General features: G+C 45.2%; 1 protein-coding gene across 1 annotated transcript in view; it reads left to right on the plus strand.

Annotated features, from left to right (window-relative positions):
* The window catches only part of LOC144822490 (laminin subunit beta-4-like), a 500129-nt gene that overhangs the window by 254154 nt on the left and 225976 nt on the right, over positions 1-19999 (plus strand). The window contains exons 6-8 of the mRNA XM_078680103.1: positions 2086-2149; positions 3900-4114; positions 15554-15674. Coding sequence (XP_078536229.1) covers positions 2086-2149; positions 3900-4114; positions 15554-15674 — 400 coding nt within the window. The remainder of the gene's footprint in view (positions 1-2085; positions 2150-3899; positions 4115-15553; positions 15675-19999) is intronic.

A 19999-nucleotide genomic window follows, 5' to 3' on the forward strand; every position in this document is an offset into this window, starting at 1 on the left:
ATTCTGCCCTCTCGTTTACTGCCAATGATGTACCTGCTCTGTACTGCACAATGCCCTGTTGATGCTCTGATACTGCATTCTGCACTCTCATGTGCTGCCTCTGATCAACCTGTTCAGTGCAATGGACTGTTGATGCACTTAGCCCCTCTCACGTGCTGCCTCTGATGGACCTGTTCTGTGCAATGGACTGTCGATGCACTTAGCCCCTCTCACGTGCTGCCTCTGATGGACCTGTTCTGTGCAATGGACTGTTGATGCACTTAGCCCCTCTCACGTGCTGCCTCTGATGGACCTGTTCTGTGCAATGGACTGTTGATGCACTTAGCCCCTCTCACGTGCTGCCTCTGATGGACCTGCTCTGTACTGCACAATGCCCTGTTGATGCTCTGATACTGCATACTGCCCTCTCGTTACCTGCCTATGATGTACCTGCTCTGTACTGCACAATGCCCTGTTGATGCTCTGATACTGCATTCCTCCCTCTGATGTGCTGCCTATGATGTTCATCCTCTGGTGCCCACTTTGCCCATGCTCACGCATACACTGTGATTATACCCCTATTTTGTACAATAAAGGTAGTCTATCAAGTCTCGTGGACTGTCGTTGTCATTCATGCTTGCGTACTACAAATGTGTATTCGTATATGCTTCTCATCAGTGGTTTCGGTAACATGACACTCGCCCTCCCTACGTCACGTCCCTTGCTGGTATTCCCCTCCAGACAGCCAATGGTTTGTGCCTTACCTGCGTCGTCGTCCATAGTGGGCCATGACTAGGACGTGGTGGATCGCGAAGAGCATCGGGAAAGCGTGTAGCGCTGGGTCCATGGTGGTGGTCAGCTTGCGGTGGGTATCTCTGCTATGTCACCTATGTTCGCTGTGGGGATTCCGCCGTGTACAGACAGGTTGTTTTTCCGCTGCGGTTTTATGTGTGTTTTCCGCCATCTTAATTTGGGGGACGGTCTTAGACGTCAGTACGTACGGCGGGGCCTCCGGATGTGTTCCGTCCGCCACGTGGTCGTGTGTAGTTCGGCGGCGGTGCGTGCTTTTCCGCCGCGGACGGAAATTTTACACGTTTTCCTATCCTGATATGGCGGACGGAGTATCCGCGGCAGGCGGACACGGAAAAGGGTTTTTCCGCCTACTCCAGGGCCGCGGTGGCTCTTCCGTCCGCCATCCTAATGAGCCCCCAAGTATGGTTAACTGAACATTTTCGAATGGCTACATACACTGGCTGGGAGAGACATGCATGGCGGGGAGTTATTTGGTTCAAACGTCAACATTGGAAATGTCTAAAGTGATTATGATCTTAAATTGTGTTTGCCAAAGGGGAACTAGGAGGACCATGGCCATTGGGTGAGAGTGACAATTGGCATGGGATGCTGGGATGGAGGAAGGACAGTGAAGGCTGTCGATATGTGTATCAATGTATCAGCGCCCATATACTTTCATATTATTTTATTTGATATACTTTGCATCTTAGTATCAGCCTGATGATCACTCAAACCAATTGGATTGGACTGCTGTATTAGACCTGCTCTCGTGTAAAGCAATATGGAAAGGTATAAAAAAAAACTAAAAGGGCTGGTTCTTGTCGGAGGTGGCATACTTGGCAAAAGAACGGTGGACTGGAAGACAGCTCTACGTAATTTCCAGTGGCTACAATTCTTCGTGCTTTTTTGCCTGTTTGGCCGATCAGGCAGTACCTGGGAACCTGGGCATGTTCTCCACGGGGCTGTGCAACACTGCCCAGTGGAGAAAATGCTGAGTGCACATGACGATTTGGCCGGCCTGAGAGGGCCAGACAAACACTCATGCGCACTTAGAGGAGTGCAAACCACTCCTCACTCTACTTTGCCATCACACAGCTCAACCCCGCACAACCTGGCTCCGAGTCCGGCATATAAAAATAAAATGCTAATAACGTCCTGTTATTATCATTTTATTTTTATATTTTTGTACTAATAGCAGTGGGACGACGCTCCACCGCCTTAGCGGAGGAGTAGTCACTGCCCCAGAATCTATTTATTGTTGGATATAAATGAATTGCTCATTTAGCATGACACCACGTTTTCCCTCTTTTTCAGGTTGTTTTAAAGGCATTAGATCCTAGCTTTGAAATTGAAAATCCTTACAGTCCATTTATTCAGGGTATGTATTTGTGATTTATGTGTGTTTTTTTTAATTGAACTATGGCTCTTTTAACAATTAAACTTAGCCCATGATGTGCTGTTTCATGCATAATTTGTGAATGCCTATAGCGCTTGTAAGTTTGGGCAATAGTCTGTAACGCACACAAACGAATTTAAGTTCTCCTCAAGCACTTGCTAGTTAATAATAACATGATTTGGAGAGTAAGTGCTAAAATTGATGGTGTCTGCAGTGCCTTCTTAAGTTCTTGGCAAATAAGGCACTTGGCCAGAGCAGCACGACACCAGCACTGTCAGTCAGCTGTGCGGCAGTACTTTGGCCGGAGTTTAAGGAAAGGTGAGGAGCCTAGATAACTTTGTTGTTTGAGCAGGCAGGCTTGCTGTCCAACCAGAGAGAGGGAAAGGCACCAGTTGAATAGACTGCCCCGCCTTACACTCTTACATCTTTTGTCCATCAGCACTGACCTGGACTTGGCCATTCATTTGGGACAGAGGGACGCACGCACCACACAATGAACTGTTGACAGACTCTTTAATAACATGCTATTATTACAACTCAATTTGTATTGTGTCATAGGATAAGATAACCAGTTTAACATCAATCATTTATTTGAGAAATTGCAAAATGTTTCCTTGGTCAATACATTAGTGCGTAGAAAGATTCATTAATTATAGTTAACGCCATGTAGGATATGGAAGATTGAGTCCTATTGGAGCACCTAGAATGCTGGCACAGACTACTGCTGTGTATTGGTCTGCATTCTAGGTTTAGTGTCAGGAGCTTGAAGCAAACAGAGACAGTGGGTTAGCTTTGGAAAGGAGGTTAATAGTCCAGTTGCCCACATGCTGTCAGACATTGACATTGGTTAGTTGCTCTACCCCTAATCTCAAACCCATAATTGCAGTGGGAGCAATTAACAGGTTAATTAATGCCCTCTGAGAACACCATGACACTCAGAGTATGGTGGTGATTCTTAATTAGCTGCAATTATTCAGAATGCTCTAAGGAAAGGAAAATGAAAGGCAAATATTTTGTAATATTTTCTATGCACTAATATCTTTTGAAACAGCCCCATAGTATAACTCCCTAAACATCAAAGTGGGGGTGGACTTGTTAAAAAACAAAGTGAATTGTTGCTGCACAATGTATGTTTTTGTAAAGCCCTGGAGGGTGAAAGGATATTTTGGTTGCACCCCTTTTTTAACCAGGCGTGCTATGCATCTGGAAAAATATGTGGCTTTCTCTGTCTTGCATGACTCTACATGACTTGAGCAGTATTGTGAAATATTTGGATTTTGTGCATAGAAAGATCAAGTGTCATTCCAAAGTATTAATACAACTTTTTTAATTCATTTTTTTCCACAGTTTTTTTTTATTGAAGTTTACTGTAAGGATTGGCAGTTTCCATTACATGTTTCATGACAACCACATTTCTTTTGCTTTATCTAGTGTTCGTGTACATTATATTGTCAGCACTCTAAGGGTTTTGATCGATAAACAATAAACTTTCTCATCCAGTCATTATTTTACGGAGTGACTAATGTTAGCATATGTCAGAAATAACACTCAATTCAACAGATTAGGCACTTTCAAATACAGCCATCATCAGCAACAGACGTCAATATTGATATGATGATCATGGGTTCAAAGTCTGTCCCTTAGCTTATACTGAGAAATGGTAATAATAAATTAAAGAATTCTATGAAAAATGCAATGTAACCAGTGCTTTCTCTTTGGCTTATTTTCACAGATCTAATCACTTTGACTAATCTCAGAGTAAACTTCACAAAGCTGCATACCCTGGGTGATACGTTGCGCAAAAGGCGACAAAGCAGCCCCCTTGACAAGTATTACTATGCTGTCTACGAGATGGTGGTGCGAGGGAACTGCTTCTGCAACGGGCACGCGAGCCGGTGCGTGCCCGCGCACAATGTGCGAGGGGACGTGTTCAATCCGCCAGGAATGGTGAGAAGCGAATATGCCACCTTCAATGTTAAAATATTGAGTGTAATTGTAGATTTACAACAAAAATGCTATATGCAAATCCATATATTCTGAATTGACCTTTTTCTTAAACAACTTCTACAGAATGTGCCTTGAAATATTTACGCTGGGATTCCGGAAGTGATGCATGTATAGTACAGTGTGATTAGTGTGGGTGTGATGTGAGCGTGCTTGTCTACTTGTGCACCTGAGGGTGCAAATGCTGCCTTATAGAAGCTTCAAAGTGCTCAAAATCTGTACACTAAAAGCACAGAAAACCTACAAACACCAGACCTCTACACAAATACAAATATATAAAGTCAAGAAAAAAAAATCGATCTGTGTGGGCAGGACTGATACCCCCTGGATCAAGCATTTGAGAAAGAGTGGCCTGGGCTATTCCTCTCCACCCTGGCCCTACTTAAAATCACTGCCGGGCACCGACAATGATATGTCACTTAGATGTTAGACATCAAGGGCATTTCTTAGTAGCAGAAATGCCCTGCACTTACCACACAAGCAGGCTGTACAGTTGTGTGTGGACGTTTTTAGATTCATAGTTCTACATTCATCTTATATATTGACATTTCTTTATGTCTCTGCGGACTGATGCTGACCTCTATGTTCTGCTTGCTCTTTACTTACTGGTAAAACTCAATAAAAATGTAAAGAAAATGAACGAGGAAAAACTCGAGTTCTCTTAGAGATTCGGAAAAAGAGCTTAACCTCTAAATTGGTTTTGTTTCCTGTGTGAGAAGTTGACCTGGTATATGCTGTCCACTAATTAAAGTGGGCACCTTGTACCAGTCCAAACAACCCTGATGGATGATTCGGTTGATTAGGTTAAAGACAACCTTTATAGAAAGCTATCCTAGTGGTAGCTGTGGAGAGCAGCCTTCAGGCTAAGTCTTGAAGGAATGTAAAGCAGCTTGTTTTACCAGATCAGAACCTCCTGAATAACCAAATGATAGGAGAACTACACAAGAGATATATAAAATATATGTATTTATTACTAAACACTCTCTACTAACCTGTATACGAGATTAGAGTACAAGGCACACAATACTTATTCAATAGAACAACAGTAAATAGCACAATACACAGCGGGCTCCAGGGGGAGACCGAACCATGTACAAAAAAAATGGTATAATAGCAAAGACTTCATGGGACACAGTGCCTAGAGCACGTAGAATCGCTGGGTCCCCAAGGAACCACCCAAAAGAGTGACACAGGGAGCCCACGGAGGACGGGTGCAGTGTGAGAACACAGAAGCGAGCTCCGTACAACTCAATGGGAAAGTCGTGATTGGAAAATTACAGTGTAAGGACACTTCGGAGAGGACTGCAAGCAAAGCCTTTGGAACATAGAAGGTTCTAAGGCCAGCACCCTTGTGAGTACTGAAGTACCCATGCTACCTATCCCAGGGGAGCCGGGTGCATAGGGGTCAAGTGGTGTTGGAAACCTTCGTCGTTTTCAATGGTGTGACTCAAAGAAGTGCTGCTGCCGGGAAGATGAAAAGTGTCCGGTGGAATCCAAGCCTGGATCTGAGGTGAGAAGAACCTGAAAGCAGAGGGGACAGAGCCTGGATCACTTCAGGGGGACCAGGGGCCCAGTAGACGAATGCCCACCGATGTCGGATGCTTCAGGTTTGAAGATTGGATGCTTGACTCTGCAGCCATAGGGACCAGGAAACATTGACAATTACCAAAGTCTGGAGGTAAGCTGTCCTACGAAGGATGTCGAGTGCTGAGGGGTCAGTGTCTAGATTGAACACCAACAAACCTGGACAAATGCAATCCACGCGTGCAGAAGAAACAAGTTACAGTGAGGACCATCAAGGTCCTGGAGACTCTCCAAGCTATGGGGAGTCAGTGCACGTCTGGAGCAACCAAAGAAGCCAGAGAGAATTGAAATTTACCTTCACAGGGACCCACAGGCCAACGGACCAGGGATCGTGAAGGGACCTTGAGATTAATCACGAATAACAGGCCTACGGAGCACTCATGGAGTGGAGGCTGGAAATCTTCAGTGGAAATACTGCGCGGGTCAGGACTACACGTAGCCCAAAGCACAGTCTCAAGGATCGCCAAAAGGCATATGCTGCTGCAAAAGTACACGGTGCACAGGGGTTTGGGCAGCACAGTCCCCACGAGGGATACTGGTCTTAGAATTGCTGAGAGAGCAGATCAACTTCAGAGACGCTCGCAAACCCTCCTCCTATGTTGCAGAAATCTTCGGAGTCCACAGGAGCTTGGTAAATGTAATCCAGTCAGATGCGTTAATGTGCCTGGTTCAGCATTTTTCTGTCATCCAGCGTAGTGTAGATCAACGAAGTACTTGGTTTGTGCTTGCTTGCAGAGTTTAGTCCAGGTGAATGAATGAATGAATGAATGAATGAAATGAATGAATGAAAAATGTATTGTTCAGTTACTAAAAACTTACAATTAAAACAACATTATACAATTCTTCTTACATTTCATACATTATTAAGACCACATAATTAAAAGAAACTTTTCATCAATGTATAAAACCAAATATAAATAAAACCATCCTCATTGTCCACAGTGAAGCAATTTCTTCTCCACTATTTCTATAAACTTAAAAGTCTACCCATGAATTGCAAGCTTTCTTCTTGTAAACTGGCTATGACTGCTTGTCGGCATGTTCGTATAATTTGACTATTGAAGTCCGACCTTAACAGCCTCCTACGTTCCTCTATTAGTGCAGGGCAGCTACAGATTATAAGACAAATGTCTTCAGCCAGACTTGCTTGAATCCAGTGGCAGAGTGAGCAAGGGACTCAAGTCTGAGCATACCCTGCCAACTTATGGCGAACAAAGCGGTACAAAAGGGGGTGGTGATGGACGCTCACTTTGCCACTGGATTCAAGCAAGCCTGGCTGAAGACGGCTGTAATGCCAGAAACCAGTCCTAGGAAGCTTGGTTCCGGTCCAGGGAAGGCATGGCTTGGCAGTTCGGGCTGGACTGTTCCCATGAGGCACAGGGTCAGACTGATTTGCATATGGGCATGTCTGAACTGGGGTGGCAGAATGTGCTAAAGAACGGTGATTGATTAAACTCAGATCTGTTGCCTGGGTGTGAGTGTTTGATTGGTTCAGATTCTCTGTCCATTACCACCCCCTTTTGTACCGCTTTGTTCGCCATAAATTGGCAGGGTATGCTCAGACATGAGTCCCTTGCTCACTTTGCCACTGGATTCAAGCAAGCCTGGCTGAAGACGGCTGTAATGCCAGAAACTGGTCCTAGGAAGCTTGGTTCCGGTCCAGGGAAGGCATGGCTTGGTAGTTCGGGCCGGACTGTTCCCATGAGCTTTACAAAAGGGGGTGGTGATGGACGGAGCATCAGAACCAATCAAACACTCACACCCAGTCAAAAGATCTGGGTTTGATCCATCACCGTTCTTTAGCCCACTCTGCCACCCCAGTTCAGACATGGCTATATGCAAATCAGTCTGACCCTGTGCCTCATGGGAACAGTCCAGCCCGAACTGCCAAGCCATGCCTTCCCTGGACCGGAAACAAGCTTACGGGGACCGGTTTCTGGCATTCCAGCCGTCTTCAGCCCGGCTTGCTTGAATCCAGTGGCAAAGTGAGCAAGGGACTCACGTCTGAGCATACCCTGCCACACTTATGGCGACCATAAGCGGTACAAAAGGGGTTGGTGATGGACGGAGCATCAGAACCAATCAAACACTCACACCCAGTCAAAAGATCTGGGTTTGATCCATCACCGTTCTTTAGCCCACTCTGCCACCCCAGTTCAGACATGGCTATATGCAAATCAGTCTGACCCTGTGCCTCATGGGAACAGTCCAGCCCGAACTGCCAAGCCATGCCTTCCCTGGACAGGAAACAAGCTTCTGAGGACCGGTTTCTGGCATTACAGCCATCTTCAGCCCGGCTTGCTTGAATCCAGTGGCAAAGTGAGCAAGGGACTCACGTCTGAGCATACCCTGCCACACTTATGGTGGCCAAAAGCGGTACAAAAGGGGGTGGTGATGGACGGAGCATCAAACCGGTCCTCAGAAGCTTGTTTCCAGTCCAGGGAAGGCATGGCTTGGCAGTTCGGGCTGGACTGTTCCCATGAGGCACAGGGTCAGACTGATTTGCATATAGCCATGTCTGAACTGCGGTGGCAGAGTGGGCTAAAGAACGGTGATGGATCAAACCCAGATCTTTTGACTGGGTGTGAGTGTTTGATTGGTTCAGATTCTCCGTCCATCACCACCCCCTTTTGTACCGCTTTGGCCGCCATAAGTGTGGCAGGGTATGCTCAGACGTGAGTCCCTTGCTCACTTTGCCACTGGATTCAAGCAAGCCGGGCTGAAGACGGCTGTAATGCCAGAAACCGGTCCTCGGAAGCTTGTTTCCGGTCCAGGGAAGGCATGGCTTGGCAGTTCGGGCTGGACTGTTCCCATGAGGCACAGGGTCAGACTGATTTGCATATAGCCATGTCTGAACTGGGGTGGCAGGGTGGGCTAAAGAACGGTGATGGATCAAACCCAGATCTTTTGACTGGATGTGAGTGTTTGATTGGTTCAGATGCTCCGTCCATCACCACCCCCTTTTGTACCGGACTGTTCCCATGAGGCACAGGGTCAGACTGATTTGCATATGGCCATGTCTGAACTGGGGTGGCAGAGTGGGCTAAAGAACGGTGATGGATTAAACCCAGATCTGTTGACTGGGTGTGAGTGTTTGATTGGTTCAGATTCTCTGTCCATCACCACCCCCTTTTGTACCGCTTTGTTCGCCATAAGTTGGCAGGGTATGCTCAGACGTGTGTCTCTTATTCACTTTGCCACTGGATTCAAGCAAGCCTGGCTGAAGACGACTGTAATGCCAGAAACCGGTACTAGGAAGCTTGGTTCCGGTCCAGGAAAGGCATGGCTTGGCAGTTCGGGCTGGACTGTTCCCATGAGGCACAGGGTCAGACTGATTTGCATATGGCCATGTCTGAACTGGGGTGGCAGAGTGGGCTAAAGAACGGTGATGGATTAAACCCAGATCTGTTGACTGGGTGTGAGTGTTTGATTGGTTCAGATTCTCTGTCCATCACCACCCCCTTTTGTACCGCTTTCATATAATCAAAGGCAATTGTCCTGCATCGAATGCTGAGCATTGTGCATGAATGTCACAGCTGTCTTCTGATCTCGTGTCCCCCGACAGATCTATGGGGAGGCTGGTAGCCAGGAAATTCCACGCTCCTGGATAGCCTAGGCAAACAGGAACATGCACTCATTGACGAGGGAATGGGAAACGCCACAGACAGACGGGAGACCACAATTAACACCTTTTTGGAACAGTAAGAGTCACATTTGATCTGTTGCTTTTGCTCCTCCACAAAAGGCACTTGGCATTAGAGCATTCTCCTTGGTGTTGATCTGTGACTCTAGATGATCCAGGAATATCAGCGCCAAAAGCTTCCAGCAAATGTAGGTGTACCAGGTTAGCTGGCTTCCTTTAAGACCCTAGCCCAGGCAGCTTTTTATGTACATGCAAAAAAGTTTTGATATCCCTCTAAAGTCTGAAACCAGATTGGAAATGAGCCAGTCTACCGCCTGCCTTCAAGAAGTTTGGAATTTATCAGGTAGCTTCTGCTTCATGCGTTTGTCTGCTTAAGGGCTCCAAGAGCTATGTCCGCTATTTGAGAAAATCATTGGGTTACATTAATCTATTAAAATAAACGTGAACCAGTGCCTTCTTCTGCTCTTACAGAGCAACCTGATTTCAAAGATGTCTTCATCAGTCCAACAAAATTAGGGACAAAGATATGGAAGCTACTGAGTGGAAGGAAACTGCTTTGCAGAGTGATTTTGCTATTTCAGAGCGGGAAAGACCAGAGAGAAGTATGCAGTGCATTCTGATTGTGATTTCTTCTCTAAGGGGCATATGAAGGTAGCCGTTTGTGATTCGCAAATGCCGAAATTCGGCAAATTTTGGCGTTTACGGTGTTTTGATATGTAGGTGCCACTTAGCAAAATAAGGAATCACAATAATTGCGATTCCTTATTTTGCTTATAGCCTTTAAGGAATCGCAATTTTGCGATTCCTTAAATGCTATGTAGGGGTGCTTTAAAAATTGCGATTTTTGCATAAGGAATCGCAAAATACCACCTACTTCAAGTAGATGGTATTTTGCAATTTCCATCAAAAATGCATTTTTTTAAAAAAATTAAAAGTGCCATGTGGCGCACAGACATGCCCTAGGGCATGTATGTGCGCCACATATACTTACAGTCACATTCCAGGGGTGCAACAGGTGTCCTTTGAACACCCTGGCACCCTTGGAATTGCGATTCTCAAATTGCGGTTTTCACACAGAAAAACGCAATTTGAGAATGTATCCCCATTCATTCGTATGGGCCTTTTGGCCCATAGGAATGAATGGGACACTCATTCCTTAATTGTGATTCGCAATTTGCTAATCGCAAATAAGGAATGTTAAAGATTCGCAAAACATTGCAAATTTTTACCTACATTCCATTTTGCTATTCTCAAATAGTGATTCCTTAAAAATCGCTATTTGGGAATCGTAAAATTGAAATTACCTACATATGCCCCTTAGTGATCTTAGACTGAAAGAATTTGATCAAGGAAAAGAAGTTTTTATAGAGATTCATAGATTTAATTCTACTTTCAAGGATCAGCTTTCGTGCAGGTTGGTCTCTCAAGGAATCACAACAAGTGTCCTTGGACTTAGTTAGGCCGTGTCCTGTCAGAGATGTGTCATTTTTCTCTAACAAGAGAAGCCATGACATGTTGTGAGAAAGACACTAAGACCCTGCAGCACAGAATACTCCCAGGTCCAGCCCAATAGACACCACATTTTGCCAGAGGGCACTGAAGAGGCAGTGATGTCCTGTGTGCTGATTAGGAACGCCTAGCTCGAAAGCCACGACTCAACACATCAAGGGCCCCTGTTTGTAAGCAAAGTAGGTGTGCATATATTGACCTACTCCTTTGTTGATCTACATTCTTAGAGGTTTCACATCGTAGTGTCCTATTTGTATCCCGATACACAAGCCAGGCCAGATCTCAGTGGGACTTGCCTATTAGGAATTTACTGTCCAATGTTCTGGGTGCTAGCACAATGCCAGCACTGGTTGTGGCTACAGTCTGCTGTGTTCTATTGCTTACAATACATTGGGTCAAACTGAACAGTAGTTTCAACTATTTGTCATTATTCATCTACAAATGTGGTAAGAAATACAACTCTGTCCCTAAAAGGAGGGGGGGCGTGCTAGCATCAGAAAAGCTTTGTGCTGCTTTTGTTGCTGGGGAGCTGATATTGCAGCTAAGCAGCACAACCACCCTTACCAAAAACACCCCCCCAGGGTTCAAAAACTGCCCCCCACCCTGAAGGCCCACCGGGGAAATGCCCAGTGCCCGCTATGGCCAGTCCGACCCTGGTTCTACCAAGTCAGTTACTATATGTTCCAGATCACAAATTTCATGGGTGCATTTGCTGAAAATGGTGGAGCATATGGTTGTATCACAGGATGCCATTTTCTGCCCAGCACCATCGTACAAGGGGTCTGTACTCTTCTTTTTGGCATCTTCCACACATACATCAACTCAAAATATCTCCAATTTAATGCATGTTTTTCTGTCAGCAGAATTCCAAAACACAAAGAGGCAACTACTGTCCACTGTTTCTGAGCTTTATCGTGGGCAAGGCATCAGACCTACATGGTTTCCCTGGCCCATGTGTGATGTGCTGCCCCAGATCAGGTTTTTTCTGGTACTCCAAGTCCTGTCTATTACATTACAAAACAGGACTACAAGTCTCAGTGTTGGGGCGTAAAAGTCCCTTGCATGGTGATGGATGGGCACCCCTGCCCTGAGTGCCCCAACTGTAAAGATGTCTGGATCCCTAATGCTGATTTTTGTTTTCATGGGTGAACATGGATCATGTGTGTACCATGATGACAACTGTTTCACAGTTTGTGGTCTTTTTGGATGTGGAGTGGTGCCGGAAGCACTACATTCATAGTGGTGAAAGGCAACTGCCTTCACCAGGAGTCAAGTGGCACGTTTGTGGTCATGGCAGCATACTGTGTAGTGACCAGTAGAAGTAAACAGGCCCTTTTCACCTGTGTCATTGAATTGAGGTCTACAGGCTCCCTCATTTAAAGGTGCACTGCTAAGTGCTTAACTCACCTTTAGTCTACATCAAGTTTTGTGTGGAGTGTTGCGTAGTTCATGTGTGGCACACATGTTGGGTGTATGAGACTGTGTGAGCTACAATACAGGGATAAGGCAGTGCAGTATGTGTATATTATATGCATGTGCTGGGTGTATGTGTGCCTGTCAATGATACAATATATGGAGGACTCTGGGTTCCATTTTGGGAGACTTAGGGCTGACAGAAGGAACATGAGGAGAGAAGATAGAGGAATCCCCTGAGACAAATTTTTGTATTACTGCTTTCCTGTAAGCTGGGTGTGACATGCTGGAGGAAGGGAGATCCTGCTCTTTAGCACACTTCAATGGGGGCTCTTTGATTCAAAGAGAAGTCACTGGGAAGGGGCCTGGGCACAGCTCCAGACAAGATGGGGCAGATAGGAGAATCATAAAGAGTAGGGCTGAGGCCCTGGGGTAACCTTTTGATACACATATCACTGGGGCTGACTTCCATGTGTGAACCTCTAGTCACTCCCATGGCCTGTGTTGTGAAGCTATCAGACTTAAAGTCGCCCCTGCTGTGATAGAATACTGTCAGGAGAACAGGGAAGAGGGAAGGGAATTTGAAAAGGAAGCAGACCCCCAACATAAACTTCAAAGACTAGGATTCTAAATTGCATTTCATGCCTGGAAATGGACTATAAGAAGGGGAGCTCGAGCCCCCCCAAAATTGTCAACTGCCATGCAGCCACTCGGGCTTCATGAAGAGAAGCTCTACAAGTCTTCTGCTTGTCATCAACACTGAGGGCCAAGGCCTACTCGTCTCTCAGCTGGGTGAGGGGACACTTTGCTATTAAACTGTTTAATGCCATAGCCATTCTGACCCTTTAATAGGTGACTCAGGTAAATGTATTCCACACAATATGAAGCCAGTCTGTTGAAACATGGGACTTAGTGTGCACACGCCTTTTTGCGTTCTAGGCAGCCGGTCTGCAACAATGTTTGACATAAGAAGTGGTACCCGGGCCCAGGTGCGTGAACAGCTCACAATACTGTAATGCTGCATATTTTATACTACTGTTCCTTGGGACAGTGGTGTCATTTTCATTGCTTACTTAAGGGTCAGTGACATCTCTTGCTACACCACTGCCCACTGTTTATTCTTTCATGTTCTGCTCACTTGAAAGTAGCACAAGAGTCCTGCACAATTTTATCCTCGTGGAAACTGCAACAATATGTTTGGAATTGGCAATTGGGCAGAGTTCAAAGGCAGTAAAACTGCAGTCATCTAATACCACCTCCGTTTGGACACTGGAGCACCTGTTCCTGCTGCTTGCCAAGACCAGTGTGCCCTGTAAGGGAGAGTAGAGCATAGTAGGGAGACCGGTCCAGTGGGAGATCCTGGAGATTGAATCCCCAAATCAAGGAGACTGCTGCTGCCTCGATTAGGTTATTGCCCGTGTACAGGAAAAAGTCAACGACCTCCGTACGCCAGAGGAGAGCCAGCGTGAATTGAGCTATGACAGTTGCTGGTGATGTGCAGGTACCAAGTTGGTGACTTCATATGCCAGTTGGAGCCACTGTCAACATTGCTGCTGTGCCGATTGGAACAACCCCAGATGCTGGGAGGGGGTGCTGTAAAAATTGCTGTTGTGCCAAATGGGTCTTAGCCTGTCTGCAGAGGAGGAGCATTGACCCTGTATCCAGGGGGTGCACCAGGAGTAGGCAAAGAGTGTGGACTAGTAGAGACTTTCATCGGAGTAAGCAGGCCGCCATGGTGACCAGGAGCAGCACACACCACCACCAGCGGGGAGAAACTCAGAAAGTTACCAGCATCCGAGGTACATCGAGAACCTTGTGGCTAATGCTGCTCAGGACCTCATGTGAGGAGTTCGAGGACACTCAACCACAGCTCTTACAGGCCATGTGTTAATAGTCTGACTGGAGGTAAATGCTGCATCTCCAGCAGCAGCAACGGAGGTACACTAAGGAACTCCTTTGCTGGAATCCTGGTGGTGCTGGTAAGATTTATTGTTGGGCCAGACTGCCTCTGGGTAACTTGCCTGTCAGATAGCGCTTCGGCGCTGGAACACTTTTGACTTTAATATAGAGATGGAGTGAGACTACTAGCGGGGCTTAACCTGAATGTCACATTTGGTGAATGGGGAAAAACTACAACATGTCGAGAGAGGGGAATGAGACACTGGGACCCACCTAAGAATCACTAGAGCCCTGATCTCAAGTGACTGTGTGTATTGTTTTTGAATGTCATATTTTACTTTGTGTTCGACTACAAATACTCCTTTTATCATAAAAGCAAGTATTTTGACAATCATATGTTTCTGGTTAGCTTATTTTGAGTTGTGGGCCTGTGTTCAGCTCCCTTTTGTCTACATACCCCCTGAGAAGACTTTGACTGCTTGACCTGTGCTACCACTAAGGGCTCATTACGATGTGGTCGAAGTATTCCAACCAGCACCTAAACCCCTGTTTACACAAAGGTTGGAATTGCAAGTTGAGAGGTATTTATTGTACCCAATAATTATTGGATGTGTTAAATACCTCAAGGCTCAATACATTTTGGCAGGTCAAACCTGCTGAAATTTAACAGCAAAAAAGCACATGGTATTAACCATATCATGCAGATGTTGGTGTTAAACATACAAATCTGCATGTTATTCCCCATAAACATGTAATAGGCGCTCTTTATTGCACAAGATGAATAACATTGTTATTTATCAGGTGCACTAAATACCACCTATACTTATAATCAAGGAATAAGAATCAAGTGCTAAAGGGGTACTCGGCCCATGTGCTCAGGATTCATACTAGATCAGGCAGTGGGAAATCAGGCATAAAAGGCCTCAACTCCCACCGTTGAGCCCAGTAGCTCCTGCTTGCTCTGCGGCCCTCTCAACGGAGTTCTGACACCCAGAATGGAAAGAAACGAAACCTAGACTGGAACAGCACAACAGGAGTGGACTTGGAAACTTGACAGCTATGAAACATAAATTAACTCAGAGGCATATCGAGTTTGCTCTCTAGACACAAAAAAAGTGCACAGATCCCCTTTGCACTGGCGCAGCACAATGACAATTCTATGGCCCCTGGATTTTACACATCACACAAGGGTAGGTAGCCAGTGGCGATGGCGAGGGTATGACACATAAGCGTTTTAAATCTATGTTTTAATAAAATGGCTAGCTCTTTTTCAAGTACAAAAAGACTCTCTCTTCACAGACTTGTTGAAACTTTGTGTTTTTGATTTAATGCAGGTTCATGGCAGATGTGTCTGTCAACATAACACAGATGGCTTAAACTGTGAAAGATGTAAAGACTTGTATAATGACATTCCATGGAAACCAGCTGAAGGATTACAGAACAGTGTCTGCAAAAGTAAGTTTCACTCCACAGGGAGGAAGTGGGATTGTTCACTAAGAGGTGTTATGGCACGCTCAAAGCACATTGAACACTCAAAGCACAAATGAAGATACACGTGAGCTTTATGGAAGTAAAGGCATGTTAAACAATGATAGGGCACAATGTGAATTTTTGGTGTTTAAAGATTCTGTGCCTTTTGAAACGAACGAACACTGCTATAAACACACTAATAGCAAACAAAAGCCTGCACGAGCATTCTAAATTGAAAAGGTTGTGAAGAGAACTGATTTAATTAATTAATTCCTATCAAGGCGCGAGGTAGAGTACAGACATCTGTGTAGTGAGCATAGCCAGAAAAGGTTTATATTTCGTATACATGCATATGGACCAGAAAGGGACAATCTGAATATGTTGTAAATAGTGCTTTAGTTGTTGTGGTGTTTTTTATTGTTGTAATGCAATACCTTTAGTGTTAGAGTTGTGGTTGTGGGGTTGTAATTGTTTTTGTTTGGTATATAAACAATGCTAAAACATTGATTTTTATATAGTCTATATTTATAGTGTTCCCTTTTTGTAGATTGAGTGTTAAAGTGAGTGCTTTCGTTTTGTAGTGTTGCTTTTGTAATATTGTATGGCTTGAGTGTTTTTAATTCTGTATTGCTATAATTACAGTGTTGTAGGATTGTAGTGGTAGTTGTAGGGTGTTTGAAGTGTTGTTGTAGATGTAGACCTACAACTGCAACCGCTGATATGGGGCCTTATTTAGAGTTTGGCTGATGGGATACTCTGTTAAAGCGTGGCAAATAACCCATCCAATATATGTTCTATAGTCTATAATGCCCTTGTAGTACAGGGGAAGAGACATCCACCCTGTCTGTGGCAGCATATTCCATGTGCCTATTTCGAAATAAGGGTCATAGGGGTTATGTGTAGTATAGTAGTTGTTGTTATTTGTTGCAGTGTTGCAGTTAACATGTAGTTTACACTGTGTGGTTGCTATGTTGTAGGTCAATAGTTGTGAAGTTGTGATATTGTATTGCAGTGGTATTGTATAGGTAGCAGTGTAGGTGGACTGTGTAGATTTAGTTTACTGTTGTTGTAGAAGTAATGTTGGAAGGTTGTAATTATGAATTTGAAATCTTTTCACTGTAGCGTTGTAATGTCTTGCTGTAGTAGTTTCAGCTGTTTTAGCATTGTAGTGCTGTAGTTCATGTTGTTTTAAAACTATAGTTGTGTTGCTGTAATGATGGCCGTAGGAGTGTTGTTCATGATGTTTCTGAAGCTTACAGTCCACATTGAGGAAAGTATGGGCACCAGGAAGTGGTGGCCGCCACCTATCTAGGGTGGTGTGCGGGTGGGGCAGTTGGAGCTTTTTTAAATAAAAATTTTAAAAAGACTTACCTGTCGCTCCTATCCCACTAACGCTACTGGCCGCATCTTTGGTCCTCTCGTCCAGCCCGGATGTAGAACAGCCTCAAGGCACAGGTTCCCCACCCAATCCGGTTGCTGCTCTTAAAGCATGAGAACAGCACCAGGGTTGGTCTGAGCGGCCTTGTTTGGCACTCAGACGGTGTATTGGAGGCTGTGAGCTTTCTCCAACCATACATCCGGGTTGGAGAAACATACGTGTGCTTGTCTGTTTGGCCACCTAAGACCGCCAGTCAAATAGACATGCGCACCTATAAGTGTACACTACTCCTTCACCCTGCCATGCCTGGCACCGCCCTATACTTATTGTGTGGCTCAGACAGCAATAAACAAAACGATAATACATTGTGTTATTATCATTTTATTTATCATCTGCTGGCTCTGGGCAGGGGGGCAATGCTCCTTCGCCTTTACGGAGGAGCTGCCCCTGGTACCAGAGTCTGAAGTAGAAGTGTCTCAGTCAACTCTTTTTAGCTTTCAGCAGACTGGAGGATGCACACAGATCAGTCTTGTGCCAGATGAGGTTTTCCAACACAAATGTAAAAAGCCTTTAAAGGCTGATGGCTACTCTTCACCTTATGTGTATTCATAGACACTGGAAGTAGGGGCGAGGGTGTGCTGCAGCAACCCCAGAAATAACGATGCCGGGGTTCAGAAAGAGTACTGTATTTTTATTGTCACATTTGCTGTGTGTTCAGCTTCAAACGTCTCCTTACAAATTGATGTTATTTTTTTAACACGGAGATTTTGTGTTCACTTTTCAGTTTCAGACTACTAAGAGAGAGGGTTTTTATTAAGTTAACTATGTGACCATCTTGCTGGACTATAGGAAGCGTAAAAGTAAAAACTGTATGATAGCAATTGTTTCAAACACCAGAAATTCTAAATAATACCCAGCAGTTAAGAAAGGACAAATTAAGCACTTTTTATGTAATTCTGAAGTGTGAAGGAAGCAATTTATAAGGATCAAAACAGGTCAAGACACTTTACCCACTGGAAGTGTGATGCCATGTAATAAAGTTCAGAATGCGGCCCTCCCAGTCTACCCTCAAGTGGGGGGCAATGGAGGGTAGCAAGAGAAACCCTGTGGTGGCCACAGTCCCAGATGAATTCCCGAAAGAATGTCAAGCTGCCTCTTGTAGGTATTGAAGATCATGGAAAATCTGAAATCCCCAAATAAGTAAAGGTATGATATATCCCACAATATGTCGGGTGAACAGAAGCTGGGGCGGGCAGGCCCATCAACCACTGGATACACACAGGTTTTCCTCCTGTTCATCTAAAGGCCTGAGTACAAGCCAAACTCCTCGAGGAGTTGCAACGCCCGGGGAACATCATGCTTACCGTTGTGCAGATAGATCAGCATATCACCTGCGTAAAGAGAGATAATATGATTTGTACCGCCCAGCACTATACACCAGCATGCGCCCTTCGCACAGAACCATTCCGCTAGTGGCTCAATTGGAATAGCTCACAACTGGGGTGACAGCGGGAAGCCCTGTCTCTTTTCACGGAACACTTTGTAAGGGTCAGAGATCACCCGTCCTGTCGGGACCCTCCCCATAGGAAGGGTGTACAGCAGGCGCACCCACCGTATCCATCCAGCACCCAGCCCCATGTATAGCATGGTGGCCTTGAAGAAGTCCAAAAGCACCGTATCAAAGGTCTTTTCCAGGTCCATTTTGCATAATCATACCATGACGGTTGACAGCCAGGTCTCGGTTATAAAGGACGGTTTGAGCCGATGGATGTTAAGGGAAGTATTGCGAGTTGATATAAACCTATTTTTATCCTGGAGGATCAGATCTTGCATATAGAGCAACTGTCGAGTGGTGAGTACTTTGCTGAGTAGTGTAAAATAAGTATTTAGCATGGAAAAAGGCCGGAAATTCATGACTGTCACCTCTGGGGAATCAGACTTGGGCAAGGGCACTACCATCTAGTCATGGCCAGGAGCAATTCAGCCTCATAAGCCTCCACATATTCCTCTTGCAATCTCTGCACCAATAATTCCGCAAAGTTGCAAAAATCTGAGGGTTCAGCCTCGAGAGGTTGATACAGGGAGACAGAGTAGTCCCAAAATGGGCTGTTGACATCCCATGGTGAAAAAATACTCACCTAGGGTTCAGCAGGTGGGTAAGAGGTGCAGGACACCCACCTCACCCATAGGTGGCCACTCCTGAACACCTCCTCAGGCTGACAGACCCCGCTGAGCAGACACGTTGTTGGGGCATAGCAGGCAAGGAAGACCAACACTTCCCCAGGCTTATCTGCCTGGTCCATTCCAGTCAGCGTAGCACACAGACTTTTCCAGTCGGCCCCACAGGCCACATCTCCAGCAACCAGCCACAGATTGCAATCAGGCACATGCCACCACGGGTGGCGTGGAGAAACGTCAGGAATAGTATTCCCTAGGCACCCCTAGCCAAGGTAACTGTGCAGGTGAGGAAAGAAGCCGGGATCCGACCAGATTGCGGTAGAATGTGTTTAGGCTCCCACAGAGCTCTGGGCTAACAGGTCCACCAAATCTGCCATCTTGACCACACCCCCACCTGTGTTCAAATTAAGTTCACCTTCATAAAAAATTACCTGAAATGCTCAATAATCCCCACACAAAGCAAGTGTTTCTTTCTGTATGACAGAATACTTCTCCTCAGTTTATGTCAACGATTTGGAAGCAAAAACTTACATTTCTGATACAAGACTGCGCCAACATCTTTGTTCACACTTTCTGCTTTACATCAAAACGAAAATGCTGAGTAAATCACATTTTTGAATGTTTGGAAAACACTAGCATATATTCTGACCTCATAAACTCTGCATGATTGTTAACCAGCATTCTCAAAGGACATTCAACTTTATTTTATTTTGTTTGATTAATTAAAATCTTACAAAAAATTGCTAAAATGTCA

The sequence above is a fragment of the Lissotriton helveticus genome, chromosome 1_1, assembly GCF_964261635.1.
Source record: "Lissotriton helveticus chromosome 1_1, aLisHel1.1, whole genome shotgun sequence".
In the NCBI taxonomy this organism is placed as follows: Eukaryota; Metazoa; Chordata; class Amphibia; order Caudata; family Salamandridae; genus Lissotriton; species Lissotriton helveticus.